This window comes from Mus caroli, unplaced genomic scaffold (assembly GCF_978045245.1).
Source record: "Mus caroli unplaced genomic scaffold, Mus_caroli_1 scaffold_13, whole genome shotgun sequence".
NCBI classification, from domain to species: Eukaryota; Metazoa; Chordata; class Mammalia; order Rodentia; family Muridae; genus Mus; species Mus caroli.
Window position 1 is genome coordinate 111,607,413 of NW_028227268.1, and position 22,029 is coordinate 111,629,441.

Genomic DNA, 22,029 nt, shown 5'->3' on the forward strand with positions numbered 1-22,029 from the left:
AGATAAAGGATCTCAGGAAAGATGAATAAGAGAAAATAGCTCAGTGATTGCTCCTCCATTAACACATTCAAGGTCCTGGACTCATTCCCCGTCACCACCGCCGAGGAAGCAAATAAATAAGGCACACACTGGTCAGTTGTAGCTGCCGATGGAAGGGTTTGGCTGCAGAAACTTTGGAATTGTACGGCAAGAGGAACACGATCAAGAATGTCCACAACTACACATACAAAAACTTCTTTCTTCCAAACCTGATTTAAAAGTAAATAGAAAACCCCCAAACTCATACACCAGGCTCGTAAAATATTCAACGTTGGCTGTTCTGCAGTCAGTTCTGCAGTCAGTCGGGAGAGACGTCAATTCAAGCACAAATGTAGTTTACAGGGATCAGCAAATGTCACTTATGTTATCAAGTTAGTTTCAGAAAATCAGGTGAAGATCCCAGAAAGAAAAAGCATAGGATAACCCCACAAACTTAGATTTTTGAATTCTCGGTTAATAAATCTCTTGTGTGCTGTCTGTTGTGTGGTATGATCTTTTGCAGCAGTCCTTGGCCCCAGTCTGCTTGCCTAAGTACTCTCCCACTGCAAAACCCCTTCAGTAAAACCCAGTGATGTTTAACAAAAGAGTATAATGGTCCAGCATGAGTGTATTCCAGATGTGTGTGTGTGTGTTAGAATGTTAGAAAATGTCATTTATCATGTTAAAGAAACAGTTATTCTCTTGCTGTCTTTTCACCCACTTCCCCCTCTCTCCCTGTCCCCCTCCCCCCTCTCCACGTGCTCATGGCTGGCCTCTTCTCCCCCCCAACCCCCTTCTGCCTTTCTCTGTCTCTACTACCCTCTCAACTCCTCTCCCCATGCACTGAATAACGTGTATTCTATACAAAAAGAAGAAAAGAAAGAAAGAAAGAAAGAAAGAAAGAAAGAAGAAAAGAAACAGTTGTCACAGTAGGTTCAGAAAGGCGTTAGGGTAAAATACCCCTGCTGGATAAAACCAAAGGCATGTGCCGCTCACTATGCCTGGCCCTAAGCTTGAATATGTTTTAAAAGACATTTTATTATTTATTTGTTTATTCATTTATTATTTAACGTGCATGTGTGCCACTTGGATGCAGTATCCAATACAAAGCCTCTTAGTAAAAAGTAGCCAGTCCCATCAATGATCAGAAATACAAATGAGGTTCACAGAGATGGGCTGCTGATGTGGCTTACTTAGAATGAACAAGACCCTGAATGTGGTCTCCAGAGCAGAAAAACAAAAAATACGGCAAAATCAACACAGAGAAAGCCACACTGAAACAGTACCGATTGCTGGAAATCAAAGGCAAAACCACAAATGCAATACCAAATACAAATGTGAAGCAACAGAAGCCAGCACAGTGTAGAGCCCAGGATGGTGCTCTCTGTCCAGCAAGGTGTGTACTCTGAGTTTTTAGGATCAGAGCCTGGGCCCTGTCAGTACTAACAAGCTAGGCTTGCTCACCTACCCTCTATGTGCCAATTAAGAGACAATAATGAGTAATAATGATAAACAACAACAAAAAGTTTTCTCAGTGTGGCCACGTTGAGAAACAAAGAGGTCCAGTGTTGTTCCACCCACATTTTCTGGGTCCTGACATGGAAATCAGGTTTAAATAAAGAGCAAGGGATATGCATAAGTAAGCAGTCCTGGTCAATGTGTGGTCTAGCTCATCACTGCCCCAGCTCCACCGGCTCCTACAAAAGTGGTCTGACAAGTCCTCAGAACTGGGTGAAACCTGTTTCTGGGAGACAAGTTACCCTCTGGCTGGCCCTGCCTTCCAGCCTTTTCTTTTCCCAGCTTGACATTCCTGGGGAAATTCCAATCGGGGTTCTTAAAAGTTTGATAGCCAAAGGGAGGGGGTACAGGCGTCTGCTTAGTATATCTCTATTCCCTCTGGGGTTTGCAAACCTTATATTTTGTTCTCTCAAATCAGGGTGAAGAGGAGAACTGACTTAACCGGAGCCTTTAATATGGACCCTGTTTATCTAAAGCACAGTCACCAGGACTCAGGTGAGCAGACATGCCCGCCGGTGCAGTGTGATTAGGGTTTTCTTTAGGACTGACTTGGAACGCTGGAGAAGCCCATAGCACCTTCCTCAGGACTGGAGGGGCTCTGTGCTCTCCTGACTCACTCTCGAAACTTCTATGCTGTGTGAGTTGGGGGCAGGGGTTGGACTTCTCTGGCAGAGGCTCTCACCCTGCCCCCAATCATCAAGAGCCTGAGTGACATGTGGGAGTAAGAACAGGAGGACTGCAGCCATCAGCCCCAGGACATGTACAAGCATGTCTTCCAAGACAGAAAACACTTAGAGTAGCGACTGTGCCAATATCTTTCCTGAAAAAGTATTTCCACAACATCCATCAAGACCATAAAGAAAGTAAAATTAAAAAAAAAAAAAAAGGAAAGGAGGAAACCCGGGTAGAGAAAGGAAATGAAGAGAAATAGGAAGAAAAGTTAGGTAGAGCTAGCTGCTGGATCAATACTTCTGCATTTGGTGGGAGACCTGTGTCTGTGCCTGGAGCTGATTACCTGAGAGTTAAGGAGGCTCAGTGTCTGCACAGACTGCCTACGGAAGAGGACAAGTAGGCAGTGAGAGAGAAGTAGTGTGTGGGGGAAGGGGGAGGGGGCACACAGACTCCTTTCAGAAGCCATAGCAGGAAGCCCACAGTAACTGGGGTGGCCTCTAATTAAGCCATGTGCTTCCCAGAGACCATGGCAGAAAGCAGACACAATGAGGTGTTTGAGCCACGGTGACGGTACAAGTCAGCCAGTCAGCCTCACTCGCCTGTTACTACAGGGAGATGCCTGAGGCGATTAACTTATGGTTCTAGAAGCTCAAGTAAAGATAGGGCAGCCCCATAGATGTGAACCTTTGTTGAAAGAAGCACATCGTGGTGGGAGCATGTAGAAAAACAAGTGCTCACATTACATTTCATAAGTTAGAGGGGAGAAAAGGGGAAAAGAAAAGCTGGTGGGCTCTCTCTCTCAGAATCCATTTTTAGTGCACATCTCCAAGGACCTAAGACCGTTCTAATGGGCCCTACCTTTTAAGGATCCAAGCACCTTCAAATAATACCACAGCAGACCTCCTCCTCTTCTTTTTCTTCCCTCTCCCTCTCCCTCTCCCTCTCCCTCTCCCTCTCCCTCTCCCTCTCCCTCTCCCTCTCCCTCTCCCTCTCCCTCTCCCTCTCCCTCTCCCTCTCCCTCTCCCTCTCCCTCTCCCTCTCCCTCTCCCTCTCCCTCTCCCTCTCCCTCTCCCTCTCCCTCTCCCTCTCCCTCTCCCTCAGCAGGGTTCAGAGTTTCTCTGGCTGTCCTGGAACTTAATTTATAAACCACTCTGGTCTCCAACTCTGCCTCCCTTTGTCTCCTGAGTGCTGGGATTGAAGGCATGTGCCACCACCTCCTGACTATAAACCACTTCTTTACAGTCACTATCTGCTGAAATTAGAGATTAGAGCAATGGCTTAAGGTACTCACAGAACCTTCCTGGTACAGAGAGATGCAGGGGACATTCTGCCACTGTCTCCTCATTGAATTCTGGTATATAACACAGCCCAATTCTTTAACAGACACAGACACAGACACACACACACAGACACACACACACACAGACACACACACACAGACACACACACACACACACACACGGACAGGACCACGTTCTATGTGCCTATTATCCTTCTTTGTAGGCCACAGCCTCCAGTACAAAATCATGAGTGTAGGCTGGGTTCTGAAGGGCACCAAGAGAGCAGAAATCCACATTTCCCTGACAGTATTTCTGCTCAACTGTGTAGCCAAGGATGGTGTCTCACACTTGTAACAGTCTTGCCTCCACCTCCCTAGTGTTGGGATTACAGAAATGTGCCACCACACCCAGTTTATGATTCTGGGGATAAGTCCAGGTTTTCATGCATGCTGGGTAACCATTCTACCAACCGAGCCTGTATCTCCAGCCTGAGATTTTTCTATAACAGAAAATGCTGACTTCTGCTGCCAAAAGTGGGAAATCATTGCTCTCACTAAGCAGGCTTTTCAGATATAATCTGTGTTAATAAAGATCTATTTTGCAAAGTGGAAAAAGAGTCAATGTAACATTAGATTTCCTAATTCAATGTTCCAAATGCAAATATTTCTGTATTAATTACTTTTCTGTTGCTACAATAAAATATCACAAACCAAAGCAACTGAGAAAAGTGTTTATTTTGGCTTACAGTTCCAGAGGGATAGTGTCTATTGTGGTGGGAAAAGCCTGACAACAGGTAAGGCTAGACAGGAACAGATCACAGTCTCATCCACATACAGGAAGCAGAGAGAATGAGAACAGGAAGCAGGTGAGGCTATAAAAAGCCCACCCCTAGTGATGAAATATCTCCAGCAAGGCTCTGCCTCTCAAAGGTTCTATAACCTCCTTAAACAATACCACAAACTGGGGACCAAGTGTTCAAATCTATGAGCCCATGGGAGACATTTTCATTTAAACCACAATTGTCAATATATTGTATTTCTCACAGTTTTAAGTATTGCCTGATTTTATTGCTTTAAGGTCTCATTTACAAGCTGCCTGCCTACACCAAAATAAATCATGAAGGGTTAAAGATGTAGTAGGCATGAAAGACACAATAAGCAGTCTACAGTGTGTAAACAGCTGTAATCATAGGAACTTGTAGGGGAGTTGCTGGCATTGTTGCTGCCAGCTCTAAGTGATGGTACAAGGAGCTCAGGTGTTGAGGCCAGTCTCCCCTCAACCCCAATGAAACAGACTCACAAAGAAGCAGATTTCCACCCATGTGTGCTCTCCTCTTGCTCTCAAAGCCACTGTGCCTAAATCCTTCTCCTTAAAGCGGTCAGTGTACCTTCCTCCCACCATGTTTCCTGAAATGAGGAAATGCTCTACAGTTCTGTAGATGGCAGTCGCTAAACCACAGCGGGGAAGATGACACTTGAAAGATGGCTCATCTGGCAGAACTACCTTTTCAATTTCCTTTAGTTCCACACAACAACAAGATTAAAATAGCTGAATGTGACTAACGGTACTGTATCAGATTGCTCAGGCACATACACTCTGAGGCGGCGACGTCAAACATTCATTTTCACTTATGAGTCATGTAGTTATGGCCAGGTACCTTGGGCCTTTATGAGTCACTATCAGGTTTTTTTTTTTGGCACCATGCCACTGACATCAAGTTTGTTTATGAGCTCCGTTGCTGGCAAGAAGCTCCAGAGAAAAGGTCAGAGTGTGGGATGGGAGTTGAAGACCCTGTCTCTGAGTCACTCAAAAGATAGGCTGAGAACAGTAGTTATGTATGTCCCCAACATGGCTACTTTATCCTAGTTAAGAAAAGACCTAGACTTTCCTGAGTCCCAGTAGAAGTCAAATAATTACTTCAGAAGTCCTGGATAGAGAACGTGAACCCTCCCATGCAGTGCAGTGCACAGTGGGTATGTTAGGTGTTCCAGCTGAAACTACCATGCTGCAGTTGCTATTGCCTAGAAAGCAGGGGCGTGTGCAAGCTGCAGCACGCTTTGCTTGGCCTGCATTTCTGGGAGAGATTTCCAAGGTGCCTGACTCCCTATTGTGCCCAACAGGGCTGCAGCCAGCCTTTGTGTTTTCCCTTAGTCTGTGTCCAAGACACTCTAGAAACTGTGGTTTGTGACTCCACACAGGGCTTTCTTCCCCATGCTGTCCTGGGATCTAGGGCTGTAGGCACCAGAGAACATCAGAGTGCTAAACAGGCTTTGTAGAACCCATGTGGAAGCACTGAGTCCAGGAGAAGAAGGAATTTGACTCAGAGTGTTTAGAGCAGCTGCTCTGTGCCAGATGCCAGTCAACACCCTTGAACATGGAGATGAGACCCCCCCCACCTCCTTATTATTTGAATCATTCTTTGTATCACCAGCTCCATTAATAATTCAGCCTTCCAAATGTGTCCTGGGCATCCTGCTTTCAGGGACTCCCCTTGAGTCAGTTACCTTGAATGAGCCACAGAGAACACATAACCCTAGCCAGTCCTTGGATAGTTTCATGTCTGCCACAGAAGTCATCATTTATAACATAAGCCTGGAGGAAAAAAAGATACCTTTTCTTCTAATGGCCAATCTCTAATGGCTGCTTTTTGTCTTTCTCTTTTCTCCAGGATTCATCACTGACTACAGGGTAAGTGAGTGGCTTTGCCCATTGTAATCCAAACTCTGAGATGCCAAGGGCTCCCTTCTGTGCTGTTGCTGTCACCCCCACATTCCGGAGCAGGAGGCTACAAGAGGCACCTTCTAAATGTGTTCTGACAGACATATTAGGTGGCTTTGCCGTCTATCAAGGGTCTGTCTCCACAGCCCACGTGGCCCTTTTTTCTGCCTTCTGCCTGTACTTGGGGCAGTGTCCTGGGGAGTGCTAGGGCAGAGTCAGAGAAGAGCCAGCCTCTTGGACAGGATCGTAGTCTTGGCAGTCTTTCCTCTACTCACTTTACTTCTTTCTTCATTTTTTTTTTTTTTTTTTTTATTCACCACAAATGTTTTCTGGATTTTGAAAACACCAGGTTGTCCCAGCTTTGCTCTGGAAAGGAATTTGGAACCGCAAGTAATGCTGGGAGGTTTCTTCCAAGAATAGAAGCCAAGCCTGGCCGGGAACATGAGGGGCCCACTGCATCTGCTGTCTCTCTCAGAACATGAAGGGGCCCACTTCATCTGCTGCCTCTCTGACTAAAAAAAAAAAAAAAAAAAATCTGACCTGGCTTATTTGCTGGGTGGGGAGGCGGGTGTGCATGGTGAACACAAGACACTATCAAAGCATCTTGTTGGAAGTAGTGTGTCTAAATTCTTGGGGCAGTATGTCAGCCACTGATAATAAGGGGTAGCTGGATTACCTCTCCTAGACACAGAGTACCCTTCCTTCTCCTGATGACAGCTGCGGGCTGGCAGGTGCAGGTTACCAGGGAATCTTCATTCTATCTTCCCCTAGGCCAGAGTCTCATGGAAGCTTGTGCTATGGGGAAAAGCTAGGACTTGTGAAGCTATGGGTATGGCCAAGAGAACACTCCATTTTCTCCTTTAACTTTGTACAAGCTAGCCCTATTTAGGATCCAAGTTACCTTTTAGAAAGCACAATTTAAGGGATACTATAAGAATAATATTAAAAGTAGTTTGAGGATAAGATCACTTAAAATCTTTTCATCCTGACACTTCTGTGGGGTTTGGATCTGTATTACTTTTGTGGGGGTATGAATGCCAGACTTTGGAGAGGAAAAGCTCTACGTTAAACAGAGGTTGGCCAGTCTGTAAGCAATTGTCAGCAGACCCTCCATTGTTTTAAGTGAACTTGGCATGAGGTCAGATGTCCCCTTCCCCACAATGGTACTTAAAAACTGTGCAGAAGCAAAATGGAAAAAAAAATCCGCAATTTTTGCACATCCTATGGCCTTATTGTCTCATTCTGATTTTATATACTTGGTAAAATTGTAGGACTGCTGCATAATAATTCAGGAAAGCCAGAGTCCTTCATAAAGAAACAGTTTAATAATAAGGAATTAAACTAGGAAGTAAAGTCTGATGGTGCACACCCTTAACCCCAGAACTCAAGAGGCAGGGGCAGGAGGTTCTCCTCGCCTACCAACCTAGCCTACTAAATCCATGCCAGCTGGGGCTACATAATGAGACTGTGCCTCAAACAAAAAGCAATTATACCATAGGCATACATGTATAGGGAAAACAGCATATATAAATTTGGTGTTGTCTCAGATTTCATGATTCAGGGAGGAACGACTGCATTTAAAAATAAACTTTGTATTCCTAGAAGCAGCACGGAGTCACTTTTAATTGTAGCTAAGGCTAATTCTTAGTCGGATCTGTGATGGCAGACAGCAGACAGCAGGTGAGTTTAGGGTGCTTTTCCCAACTGTAGAACACCACCCAGAAGGGAGACTGCTCTTTCTCTCCAGGAGACTGGAGCCTAGGGACTAGATAAGAAGTAAAGAGCTCCCCTCCCCCAGCCTGCCCTTTGTAAGCTCAAGTAAAAGAATTTCAAAGAAAGCCAGGAAGTAGTGCAAGGCCATCCTCCCGACAGGCCTATGTCTCATGCCTGCCCTTTCCTACGTGCTTTTATTGCATTTCCAACCATCATCCATCACCATCAAGAAGAATGTGAGGAGCCAGTGTGAACAGCCTGTCAGATGACCGTCTGGAAAAGCTAGGAGAAGCAGAGGCAGGCTTCTTTGGTAAAAGGGTATTAGGGGTCACTCCCCAGAGGTCAGTGAGACAAAGGCGCTGATACTGTTTCAGAGTGCAGCTTCAGTGCATCCAGGCAGAGAAAGGCAGACACACAAGGAGTTCAGCACCCTCTCTCTGCCTGGATGACCTCCTGCCCCCTCGGAAGCTGCCTAGGGCAGGACCACATCATTCCTATTTCTTCCCGGAGTGCCTCCTCTGGGGTGTACTCAGCAGACATTTGTGCTTTGAAAATAGCAAACTTCAGTGCCTCTCGTTCAGTTCAGTGTTTCTTCTGTCCTCATCTCCACAGGATGTGAAGGCATCTTCTCCCTCTCCTCTCCCCAGCTCACACAACAAGTTGTACGCCTTCCAGGCTGGGAAACCGGCATTCTATAGGAAACTGGCTGCTTCCAGAAGAAACCGGCTGACTGGGAAGCTGAAAAGGAGCCTGGTTGTTTGCACGGTTCTCACTGACGGGTTCTTTATATTTTATTTCAGCACTGGCAGATCCCACTGGGGCGACGATTTCGCTCTTTGAAAATGTGGTTTGTTTTCAGAATGTACGGAGTCAAGGGGCTGCAGGCTTACATCCGAAAGGTGACTGCCTTCTTTGTTTATCTGAGTAATGTTCTAACGGTCGGTCATCTTAGGAAACTCAGAAACGAATTCAGGTGTCTTTGTAAGCAAACACCATCATGCATTGCCTAACAACAGGGATAAGCTCTGAAAAGTACATCATGAGGCCCTTTCATAAACATGAGGGCATCAGAATTTTCATATACAAGCAGAGACAGACAATTTCCTAGAAGGGACAGGCCTTTGGGGACAGAGGAATGGATACGATAAGTTATTCTCCCCCAGTGAAACGAGTCAATTCAAACCAGGTTTGAATAAAGGCAGGTTTCTTGGGAAGCAGCTCTGGGGCGAGTTCACTGGTCCCAAGGAACGAGGCGCCACGAGGAGGGAGACAGAGGGGAGGGGGAAGAGAAAGCGAGAAAGAGCATGCGCGTTCAGGGAGAGAGAATGCAGAGAGGGGGGAGTGAGGGGGAGCGAGAGGCCAAAATGTCTGGATTACATAGGAAAGAGCTTCTGGGGGAGGGGAGGGGAGGCCCAGCCCCGGGCTGGAAAGTTCAAGCTGGAGAGTGAGGGCGGCCATGATCTGCTGTTGTCTGAAAGGGCGTTTTTCTTTTTTTCCCTTAAGCACAGCGTTGGAATCAGGCAGTAGTTTGGGTCTTTACGATTAAGGCACTCACAAACTGGTTCTATGTATCTTCTAAGACACTTTCATTAGAATATAGGTTATTAGCTCCAGGAAGTTAATTAAAAGCAGTGTGTAAATTTAATGTTTTTCTCCCCCACTACCACCAAACAAAATGAAATAAAACAAGCAAGCAAACGAACAACAGCAACAACAACAACAACAACCAAAAACCTCCCAAACTAAGAAAACCTTTGAGTTGGTTGGGATAGATAGCATCTAGTCCTTTTGTCTCAAGGAGGCTTTCTGGGCAGTATGGAACTTCTGTTCCAACAAGCCACCCAGTTCACTATGATATGCGTTCAACTAGCTTGAGGGCCACTGATTATTCTAAGTCCTACTACCCTACTTTTTTTTTTTTTTTCAGGCTAAGCCCTGAGTATGAGCCAGGACTTGTCTACCCATTTAGTCAGATGCAGAGGGCCCAATGACTTCAGCTGAGTCCTTTCTAAGCCACAACATCATCTTGATGAGGCAAGCATGCCTGTGGTTTCCAGCCTGTGGTGGTGACAGCTTTCCCCTTAAGTCCCACTGCATTACCAGATGTGCAGCTAAAGGCAGGGGCTGAGTGTCTTGGGCCCTCTTCTATGACAGGATGCAGAAAAGCAGTCGTTAGAAGAGTACCCGCCTCTTATAAACTGGCATCTATCCAGATCACAAAACTGTTGTAAGGAAATGTATGCAAACATTGAGCAGTGTAAGAAGCTACACAGGGGAAAGAACTAGAAACCTAGAGTGTGTGTAGATTTCTAGATAGTCCCTGATCCAATTGCAAACGGGATAAGGAGGGTGAGTCAACTTGTGTGTAATAAGAAAGAAACCCCAAGTGGTTTATCAGTCAAAAGTGGTGATGACTCTCAGTTCAGGACAGCTCACTGCGATTAGCTTGTGCCAGGTTAAAGACACACCACACCTCTTTCTGGAAAGGCCCCAATCCAGCCTTCACAGGAGACCGACCATAGGAATGGTCAAAGATGGCGTTCCTAGGCTTGAGCTAATTGGAGAGCATTTTAGTCCTGAATCTTTGGTGCCCTCTGGTGGTAAGACTTGAGACAATTGCTTCCGTGGCATCTATGACCAAACAAGCTGTGTGTGCTTCAGCTCTTCCAAAGGATGGGCCTTGTGGAAGTTAGTGCTGGATGCCAGGAGGCTCCAATTAGCGAAGTGTGCCCTTGGACAGTGAGCAAATGTTCGTATGTGGTTTTAATCAGTTTTTGAATTCTTTAAACATCTAGAGATGAAATAAGTTGGTGTATTCAATGAGATCACATAGCCTTTTCTTTTTCCTTTTAATTATTTTATTATTTTGGAGATAGGGTCTCAGTATGTAGCCTTGGTTGGCCTGGGGCTCAGTATGTCGATCAGGCTGGCCTCAGACTCTTAGAGTCTTGCAGGTGTTGTGATCACAGGTGCACACCATCACACCAGAGGGTACACAGCTCTTGAATGTGGCAGGTTAGGGTGATTCCTATCTGCAAGTTGGAATCAGGCTGGGATCACTATCCCACTTACTGCAGAAGTGATACCCCAGTGTCCACACCAGATACAGCTGATGTGAATCTCAGCTGAGCCCAGGTATGCCTGAGGCCTACGTACGCTATGACACTTGTTCTTGCAGGGTCTCAGTTTCCTATCTACAAATTAATAAAGCTATCATGAGGAGGTCAAGGTGGCCTTTTTTTTTCTTTTAGAATCTTCAACTACTTCTTTATAATGTTTATTATAAAATTATAAACGAAAGGGGGTTAAAACATAGATCCATGGACAGAAGAGAATGAGGTTTTTGTTTGTTTGTTTGTTTGTTTGTTTGTTTGTTTTTGAGGAAGCGGGGATCCTTGTGGTATAGGGCAGATGAGTTTCTTCTCAACCTATGTGAGAAATGCTGGTGAGGATGCAGAACATTGCTCAGCATATGTGACTGACTAATAGATGTGCAGTCCTATAAGGTACTGGGTGGCCAGGGTTAGGCTAAAGTTGTGATGAGAAAAACAGCAAGTTTCCCTTCCCTTTTTCCAGCATGTGGAGCTGTCTCATGAGTTTGAGTCACTGGTACGCCAGGACCCTCGCTTTGAAATTTGCACAGAAGTCATTCTTGGGTTGGTCTGCTTCCGGCTAAAGGTATGTTATGCCAGTGTCAGCCATCTTTGTTTTTGTTGAACACAATAAAGTGTTATTCATGACATCCACAAGCAAAGTTGTGTACCAGTTGCCAAGGGCTACAGAACATGACCTGTGGTGCTAAGCAGGCCGTGCTGGCTGGCTGACTGGCCCAGTAGACTCTCCTCCATGGACTTGCTGCCCAGTTTCCTCTGCTGTGATTGGATGCTTTCCTCTTGACCCAATGCCAAGAGTCCATCCAATACCTCTGGAACTGTAATCCTCTGCTGAGTTGCCTGTGGCCTCAGTAACCAGGTCACCTGTGGACACACAACATCAGCACATCTGGGAACCGGGTTGATAAACAAACCCCACTGTCCTAGTCATCTGGCTATATATACCTCCACAAGATTCCTGCACAGAACGGGTACCTGAGTTCTGTGTTCTCCTTGGGAGGGAAGCCTGCCCAGATCGGCATGGGAGTAAGCTATCTTTGCAGAGACTTACACAACCATGTTACTCAAAAGGCCCTGCTCATCACTGTCTTATAAACGAAACCAGATGCTCTGGCCATTACTAAGATGCCTTTTAATAGGCCAACAGTTTTATGTTTTGTTTTCTTCCTCTCCTCCTTTTTACAGTACTGAGATGGAACCCAGAGCTTCACAGATTCAGGACAAGTTCACACTATGCCATAATACCAGAACCTGCCTCCTTTTTCTCCCCTTTTAAAAACTAAGAGACAAGGGCTCCAAGATATTAATTACCCAGGCTGACCTGAAACTTGCGATCCTCCCAAGTAGCTGGGTCTGCAGACACATGCCACTACACTTGACTGGAAGTTTCTGAATCAGTTCAAAAGGTCTTCAGGAGACCTCCTTGTTCAAGCTTAGACAACAATCATGAGAAGGAGCAATCTGGGATACATCATTTTCATGGTGTTGCACTCCCTGTACCACATCCTTCTCTCATCTTGATCCTTAAAGGTTTGAGATGAGATCTAAGTTTGGGAGATTCTAGAAGGATCAACCACAAGCGTTATGGTGTGAGTGCTAGAGAGGAACCTCATGTTTTCTGCAAGCATAAAATGTAATGTCTAAGGAAGATGTATAGAATGACCAAGAAAGTGGGCCATAGGTAGCTTGCATGGGATGCCTCAAGTATATGTCTCTGGAGTTCGGTGTGTGGAGCATGGGATATGGCAGGGCTACCAACATTGGCATTGGTACTGTGTTGACTTCTTTGTCCTCTAACTATTTGCTTTCATTGAGGTGGACTGCTGCTGTAAGATATTTTCAGTTTTGTAGGATGCTTATATTTTAATTTTAATAGTTTTATTGAGATATAATTCATGTTGGCCTTTAGCTTATACATTTGAGTGATTTCTGGTTGTGAGGTCATCATCACAATATAATTTTAGGACATGTTTGTCTTCCTTAAAGACCTCTACATAATATTGCCCTTGTGATGCTTGTCTGCTTCACTTTTGATGTGATGTTGTAGTGAAGGCTAAGATATTGGTGGATTTGTATCATTTAGGATTATTCCAAATACACTTGGCCTCAGATTTTGCTCCTTCTCACATGCATGGTAGTGTGCACAGCCCTCACACACAGAACCCTCCAGACTCTTTGGCTAAGAAACTTTTCCTTCTGTGAAACTTTGTTATCTCCTTGCCACGATTATGCCTTTTTTCTTAAGGAAGCATGTTAGCCAAACACCATGTCTTATTTTCTTGCCTGTATATTGTGTGACTTGCCACCTTGTCCTTGTCTTTTCCAATTTGATGAGTTCAAGAAGCATATACAGTGGCTGCTTACTTACTAAGACAGAATCTCACGTAGCCCAGGCTACTCTCAAACTGGCTATATTAGCCCAAGACTATCTTGAACAGATTTTCTCATCTTCATTCTCAAAAGGTGAGGTTACAGGTATGCACCACTCTACTGACTTAAAGTAGCATCCACTATACAAAATTCATTTTTGTGGCATTGGGGATTAAAACTAGGGTCTCAAGGGTGCTAGGCAACTGCTCTACCACAAAGCTATACTTTCTGGCCCTTGTGGCCCATTATTAGACATAAAGTATGAGACATTACAATGGCATAGTTACTCCTTCTTCCCTGGCCAGACTCCTTTTATCTTACTTATCTTACTTTTGCCTTTAAGAAAATGTATTTAGAGCTGGGCGTGGTGGCGCACACTTTTAATCCAGCACTCGGGAGCCAGAGGCAGGTAGATTTCTGAGTTCGAGGCCAGCTTGGTCTACAAAGTGAGTTTCAGGACAGCCAGAGCTATACAGAGAAATCCTGTCTCGAAAAAAAAACCAAAAAAAAAAAAAATATATATATATATATATGTGTGTGTGTGTGTTATATGTGTGTGTGTGTGTGTGTGTGTGTGTGTGTGTGTGTGTGTGTATTTAGGGCTAGAAAGATGGCTCAGTGGTTAAGAACACTGTCTGCTCTCCCAGAGGTCCTGAGTTCAATTCCTAGAAACCACATGGTGGCTCATAACAATCTGTAATGGGCATCCAATGCCCTCTTCTAGTGTGTCTGAAGACAGAGACAGTGTACCCGCATATATGAAATAAATAAATAAATCTTTTTAAAAACGCATTTACTTATTTTATGTATGTGAGTACACTGTGGCTGTCTTCAGACACTCCAGAAACAGGCATTGGATCTCGTTACAGATAGTTGAGAGCTACCACGTGGTTGCTGGGAATTGAACTCAGGACCTCTGAGAGAATAGTCAGTGCTCTTAACTGCTGAGCCATCTCTCTAGCCCTACTTTTGCCTCTTCATTATTGCATCTCTGATCATTTCTGTTTGCTTTCTGGTCCTGCTTCTTGGAAGTGCTTTCTACTAAAGCAATTGAAAATAGCACACAACTTTTCCCTAAATAACTGGCTTTTGTTTTCTGTGTTATATGAATTTCAAGTGCGTGCTCTCATGTGTGTGTGTGTGTGTGTGTGTGTGTGATCCTTCCTTGAATAGGACCTTATTGTCCAGTTACAGCATCTCTACCAACAATATGAATAGCCTGTAGTTCTCTCACGTATAGTGAGAGAAAAGATTTTCTTAGATGTCACACTCAGACCCGAAGCTAGAAGCATGTGTATCTGTCTAAGGCCAAGAGCAGTTCTCAATATCCAGCTGCCATGGTCCAGGCAGAGGTAACACTTTCCTTTCCATGCATCCTCCTACCTCTCGACCCTTAAAATCCAGAATAGTGGTCTAGCCTTGCAAGGGTCTTATGATTAGGGAGTGAAGCCTGAAACCAGCCCCTGGTACATTTTGCTAGACTGAAAGGCTTAACAGCTTGGAAGCCATTTCATGACAGTTATACAAAGGAGTAAAGAAATAGGCAGAGAACAGCTTACCAGGCTGTCTACTTGGGGCCCAGCTGGAAAGTGATGGCTGTGTGTTGTTTGATAAGGTCCTCTTATCTCTGGTTAGTCATTGGGAGTGGAGGGCTCTGGCCTCCCTGTCTCCAGCTTGTTGACTATTCTCTTTTTAGAGAGGCTGAATAGAGATTATCCATAATCCCCCATTCCCGCACTTACGAATGCCCTTTAGAGATTCTTCTGGGAAACAGCTAGCCTTGCCTGGGGTGCTCCATGGTCTCTGTTGTTGAGACGTCCTGTGGGTTCCAATATATCTAAAGCTGCTCTAGTGTACCAGAGACAGGGTCACATAGTTTATCCTCATCTATTTGCTGACAGTCCCTCCAGGGACCTTCATCATTCTTAAACAAACTTGGAGGATAAGAAGGCCAACTTCTGATAATACAGATCGCTGAGAAATGCTATCACAGGGAGAAGTTATCTTATAAGTTCTTTAAGCCCATGTTAGTCATTTCATCAAACTTTCTGCCATCTTACACGTAAAAGAAAAGTAAAGATGGTTTCTTCGTTGTCTACCATCTCTAGGTGTTACTAGACTTTGTATTATACGATGGATCTGCTTTCTAATTCCCCCAGGGCTCCAATGAGTTGAACGAAACTCTCTTACAAAGAATAAACAGCGCCAAAAAAATCCACTTGGTTCCCTGTCGTCTCCGAGACAAGTTTGTGCTACGCTTTGCTGTGTGCGCTCGCACTGTGGAGTCTGCCCACGTGCAGCTGGCCTGGGAACACATCAGTGATCTAGCAAGCAGTGTGCTGGGGGCAGAGAAAGAATGAAAGCAGAGCTGCTTCAGGTAAGCTAGCTGCACCAGGGACATCTGTTTCCTTGTGTAGGCATCAGGATTCCAGCTCAGTCCCAGCATGGCCACTTAGTGCTAAGCAGCTGTGCAGTGAGGAAGAGAAAACTGTATCATAGTCAGGAGAAGCAGAAAGAGTGTTACGTGCCATGATTCTACAGACTGAATTTGTATTCATTTCTGTGGGCTTATATACAATAGTGTATAGATCTTGCTGTATACTTTCCCTTCAGATTTCCCCAAACAGCACTGACCAAAGCAACTATCCAAATAAGCTTTAGCTATATGAAAACAGTAAATGGGATTTTCATGTGACCGTCAGGAAAGACCCAAACTGCGATGGTAAGGAAGGGCAGGCAGGCTTCTGTGCTGCTTATCAGAGAGGAAGAATCACAGCCAGAGTAATTTATAAGATTTATCATTAGAAATGTTAGACTGGTAACATGAACTCTTTTGTTAAAATGATCTATTGTATTGGACACTGCAGAAACAGTGTATTCCTTCTCTGAAGTCAGTTTAGAAGTACACAGAATTCTAATTTTTATTATTTTATTTTTGTTACTGTAGTGTCGGGAAAGGAACAAGGATCTTGGCTAGAACTTCTAGGCAGGTGCACTACCACTGAGCTACATTGCCAGCTTTCCTTATTACTAAGTTAGCCTCTAAGTTCTTGCTATTTTTTCTCCCATAGAGATCAAAAGTTGAAAAGAAGTTTATCTGAAAACTGGAAAGAGAAAAATAACTACCACTCCGTCTTCGTGAAATCATGATTATATGTGGTGTCATGTGTGTCTCCAATATTAACCAGAAACCTCTGACTGACTTTTTGGTGACTTATCAATGAAGAAATATTTTCTGTATTGTCCAGGGAAAAGTATGTTCTGTGTGGAAAGCTAATGTCAGTGGCTCTAGCTTCTATTCTTTGTGTGGCCGTGACTTCTGTTGATAATAAGATGTCTTTGTGCTCATAAGGTCATTGGTAGCAGGATAGGCTTATAGAAATATTTTCCAGGGCAGTCTTTGGTCTTACCTTCAGAGTATATCTATGGCTGTTAACTTGTCCTCTGTATGGCTAAATACTAAATAAACAACCTATGTGCAATACTAACTGTATTGAGTAAGCATCTTGTTTTACACTGTATCAGACTCATTCTTGTGAACTTGACTAACCCTTTCAGACACTTGGTCATCATGTGTTTAATGAAAGCCTGGTATATGTCAGTCACTGTTCAGAATCATTAACAACACTCAAGTTCTGCTTAGATTTCATGAGTTCAATTTCTAGGTATTTACTCAAATAATCTCTGATCTTTATATGGAATGATTCTGATTTTAGAAAAATGTTATTTTTTTGTAGATTTATTTTTAAGTGTGTGTGTATGTGTGCGTGTGTGTGTGCATGTTGCACAAAGAGGCCAGAAGAGGCCATTCTATCCTCTAGAGCTACAGTTATAGGCAATTATAACCCTTCTAATTGTGGGTGCTAAAAACTAAGTGGGTTTTCTGCAAGACTAGTGTGCACTCTTAGCTACTTAGCCATCTCCCCAGTCCCAGCATAAGTGTATTTTGTTCCCTTGGAGACTTTAGAATTGTCAACGGCATTCACATGAGGTCCTTGTGTTGCTAACAGGTATGGTGGTTTATAGTGAGTATCCACTTGATAGGATCTAGAAGCGTCGAGGAGACATGCCTCCAGGGAATTTCTCATTTAGGTTGCATATGGCCACACTCTGAGGGATTACACTGATTATGTTACTTGAGGTGGTGAAAAACACCCCTGGTGGCATCTTCCCTTGGGCTTGGGTCCTAGACTGCATAAATGGGAGGTAGGGGTAATCTGAAAGCCTGGAGTACTTCTTTCTAAAATGGTCTGAATCTTTAGGGAATAGAGTCTAAGATCTCAGCTTATGTTCAAACCCAGGAAGGATGCAGTCTTGTCTAACTGTGGCTCATTTTTAGCGCATCCACTGTCTTATTAGAGTTTCTAGCGCTATGATAAAACACCATGATCAAAAGCAACTAGAGAAGGAAAGGGTTGATTTGGCTCCCACTTCCACATCACAGCCCATCAATGAAAGAAGTCAAGGAAGTACTCAAGGCAGGACCTAGTGAAGAGGGCATGGGGTAATGTTGTTTTACTCAGTTTGCTTTCTTACAGTAATGAGGCCACATCAGTCCAGGGGTGGCACTGCCTATAGTGAGGCCAGTCTTCCCATATAAATCTTCAATCAAGAAAATGTCCCACAGGTCAATCTAGTGAGAGCATTTTCCTCTTCTCAAATGACTCTAGCTTTGTGTCAAGTTGCTAGCAGCACATCCCATCTTCTGGCCTTTCTTCAACATGGTGCTCAGACACCAAAACACTCAGCCCTAGAAACAGGAAGAAGCGCTTCCTCCCAGTTAACAAAATCATACACCAGCACTTACTCTATGCCAGGTGCTGTTATCCATATTTAAAAATACCAACTTAATATCCATTTTAAAAATTCCATAGCTGTGTGTGGTGGTGCACGCCTTTAATCCCGGCACTCGGGAGGCAGAGGCAGGCGGATTTCTGAGTTTGAGGCCAGCCTGGTCTACAAAGTGAGTTCCAGGACAGCCAGAGCTACACAGAGAAACCCTGTCTCGAAAAACAAACAAACAAAAACAAAACAAAGAAAAAAAATGGAAAAATTCCATGAGCTAAGCTGCATGGGTGGCAGTGGGGGTGTGGGGGAGGGATTTGGTGCTTATGGGACAAGGTCCATTTATCTGCCTGGGTAAATCTTGCCTTTGATCCCAACTATACATTATTCAGATAGAAGTCAGTATTCCAAAGCCAGGCAGGCATAGTGCTTTAGTGCTTTAGGCCTTTAGTGCTCCCAGTGCTTAGAAGCCAGAGGCAGGCAGGTAGATCTCTTGAGTTCAAGGCCACCTTGACCTATAAAGTGAGTTCCAGGACAGTCAAAGCTACACACAGAAACCTTGTCTTGAAAAATCAAAACCAACCAAACAAAAGAGAATTGAGAATGCCCAGACGTGTAGCAAGTGCATTTAAATCTGTGCCTACTGCAGTTGCTCATTGGAGCACAGTGACCTCTGGTGGCAGTGATGCGAGATGCTAGACCTCAGGTTTTTACTGATTCCAGGCACTTCAAACTAGAGCTGAGAAAGCCCGAGACTTATCTGGACACAGCAGAAAGCCAACAAAAGACTTATCCTGGAACATCTCTTGTTTAGAATGTAGCAAAGAGAAGGCTTCCTGGAACTGGAGATCCAAGTCAGGCTGACTGAATACGAGTCAGCATACAGAAAAGGCGGAGATAGAAGGACGTGGGAAAGGGATATAGGACAAGACCCCAAGGCAAGGCAGGATTGAACTTTTAACATCGATTGAATCCAATCGATGGCATAAACTCAAAAATGGTATTACTGGTATTCCACTCAGAAAGTTCACATTTGAGGAGGCATGGTACTTACCCAATAGCATTTTGGCCTAAGGATTGCTGTATTATTTTTTTTTTAATGAATAATATAAATTCCCAAATATTAATAGTGTTTACTTCTTTGGTATCAAAATCTGTTTCTTGAGCACTTCTCTCTGTGTGCCACAACATACCCTTGTAAAAAGTAATGGGAAAAACAATACAAAATTACTAGCAAAGTAAGTTGCTTGCACAAACTGGTAATATTTGAAAAGGTCTTTTTAAAGAAACTTGTGTGGTTCCCCAAAGCAGACATGCAATAAACAGTCACAAGAAGAATTATGGCATGACCCCATAGCCTGTTCAAACTAGAAGCAGAAGAATCCACACATGGACCAGTTTTTCCTAAACACAGGAAATTCACAGCAGCCAGAGGCCAAACTACCTCAGCTTGATAAAGTCCCTCTGCTCTAACCTCCCAAGAAAAGTGAGCTGACGTGAGCTGATACCAACCTGTCAGCTCCTTTCCGACTCCTGTTCCTGCCCAGTACCGGCTCTCGTTCTATTTTGTAGAGTGAAGGTTGCCCCATTCAGGAATATAAAGGCTAACAAGAACTTTGTCAGACTTGTTAAAATTCTGCCTCTGGTCGTCGGGGAGAGCACCGTCTAATGAAAACTTTTCATTAGGACTGTATGTTCCATTCATGTTAGACTGTATATCCGAGGAATGGCTGGCTACATCTCCAATCTTCACTGGTCCTCTTTCACCAAGGCATGTTTGAAGTGGATTTCAGGAGAAATCCAACTGTACTCGGGGAATCTCGGAGAAAGAGACAGATTTAATTTTGCCCCATCTTCTTTCCTATCTCTACAACAGCCCACTTCTCACATTGCCTACAAACATAGGTTTTTGGTTTTTTGTTTTGTTTTGGTTTTTGGTTTTTGAAGACAGGGTTTCTCTGTATAGCCCTGTATAGCTGTCCTGGAACTCACTTTGTAGACCAGGCTGGCCTTGAACTCAGAAATCTGCCTGCCTCTGCCTCCCAAGTGCTGGGATTAAAGGTGTGAGTCACCACGCCCGGCCAAACACAGTTTTAAAAACACTTATTATTGTGTTTGTGGGGAAAGGACATGTGCCTAGAGGTCAAAGGACAACTGTGTGGAGTTGTTTTTAATCCTTCCACTTTTTCGTGGGTTCTGGAAACCACACTAAGGCCACCAGGGTTGCACAGGAAGTACCTTTACCTGAAACATCTTGCTAGCTTCCAAACACAATTTTTCTGGCAGAGGATGCATATTATTTGGGATCATTTTATTTTCTCTGACCAAAACAAATTAGCCAGCTGAACTGTACACAAGCATTGTCTGAGATTATGGTTATAAACTCATAAATACATAAACAAGAAGAAGCTCTCCCACCAAGGACCAGTTCTGTCTGCTTAGGTGGCAATTTCTTTCTTGCAGGTCCAATAACTTCTGCCCATGAAAAAAGAGTCTTATCAAAAGCAGTTTGTGTTCACGGTCAGCAAGTTTACTACTTGCATAGCTTAAGCCTTAAACTCTTCCACAGTACACATTGGGTTGTGAGCCTAACAAAGCCAAGTTAAAAAAGACGGATGCCAGAGAATAATGTTGCTTTTTGCAGGATTCCTGGTCTTATAAAAAAATAATTAAAACAAAACAAAACAAAACCCAGACTCAGTAGGAAACTGAAAGGCAATTTTGAATTTAGGGGAAAAATAAGACAAGCTAGACATCTTGGCAGCCTCTGGAGGAGGCAGACGGATAAGAGGAAAAGAGAAGACCATGCTTTTGGAGTTAAAGGTCAGAAAAGCAGGCAGGCTCAACAATGCAGGCCTGGGAATGGCTGCATGGGTAAGGAAGGTCTTCAGCCTGATTAAAAATGCCCAGAGCCGTAGAGCAAGCAGGGTTAGGAGTGTTGGGTCAGTATTTGAAGGAGATAGGATGAATAAAAGAAAAGTTAAGTTTTCCCAGTGAAAACAGGCAGGCTTAGCGATGAGGGTTGTAGACAAAGAAACCAAAAAAAAAAAAAAAAAAACCAACCCAGCACAGCCCCCCTCCTCTTCCCTCTCTGACAATCAGCTCCCGACTGCTTGGAGCCTGACCCAATGGCTTGTTATGCCTATACAAACAATTAAGAACCTAACCCTTGGTGACCTCTCCCCAAATTGCAAGCCGTCTTGGCTGGTAATAGAGAGGTGGGGGTGGGGTGAGGTGGGGCCCAAAGCCACGAGGGGAACGTTCCCTCGTGGACTCCAAGCTTGTCCATGTTTTAGCTCCCTACGATTAGTTAAAAAAATAAACTCTTCAGTTCTTACTGGACCCCTGCCAGCTACTGCTTCGGTAATCTCGGCATTCCGTCTAATGCTGGCTGTAGCTTTTGCTAAATCTTCCTCTATTCGAGTCTCACTATTGGATAACTGCTGCTGAACTGGTTAAGGCCGGAGAGCGCCGGGGCGGGCAGGCTCTGGAGTGGCGGCCCGGAGGCTACACCTCCCCTTCCCCCTCCCGGGCCGGTTTCGCCCTCCCAGGGGACTCCTGCTCTCTACAATCCTGAGCTTTCTTTCCTCTCTCACTGCCTCTGCCTAGGTGCCTTTGCAGCACCTAGCTCGGCAAAAAGAACATATTAAGGCTGCAGTGAACCGGAAGGCAAGGGAGTGCTTAGATTTATCGCCACCGCGCGGGCTAAATCTACCTCCTAGAGCGCGGGCCGGAAACCCAAATTCCCGCGTTAAGGCCTGGGCGGTGACCTCAGGCCTTCCGAGACTCCGCCCTCACGCTGCGTGCAGCGCGCGCTCAGCCGCCCTTACTCATACACGCAT

At 44.5% G+C, this 22,029-nt stretch overlaps 1 protein-coding gene across 2 annotated transcripts in view; it reads left to right on the forward strand.

Annotated features, from left to right (window-relative positions):
• Positions 1-16,890, forward strand: part of Ddc (dopa decarboxylase) — an 83,787-nt gene extending 66,897 nt beyond the window's left edge. For both annotated transcript variants that reach the window (XM_021177576.2, XM_029483720.2), the window contains exons 10-15: positions 1,955-2,031; positions 6,157-6,176; positions 8,720-8,818; positions 11,496-11,597; positions 15,562-15,779; positions 16,474-16,890. In XM_021177576.2, the coding sequence (XP_021033235.1) occupies positions 1,955-2,031; positions 6,157-6,176; positions 8,720-8,818; positions 11,496-11,597; positions 15,562-15,762 (499 nt within the window). In that variant the 3' untranslated portion in view covers positions 15,763-15,779; positions 16,474-16,890. The remainder of the gene's footprint in view (positions 1-1,954; positions 2,032-6,156; positions 6,177-8,719; positions 8,819-11,495; positions 11,598-15,561; positions 15,780-16,473) is intronic.
• The last annotated feature ends 5,139 nt before the right edge of the window (positions 16,891-22,029 follow it).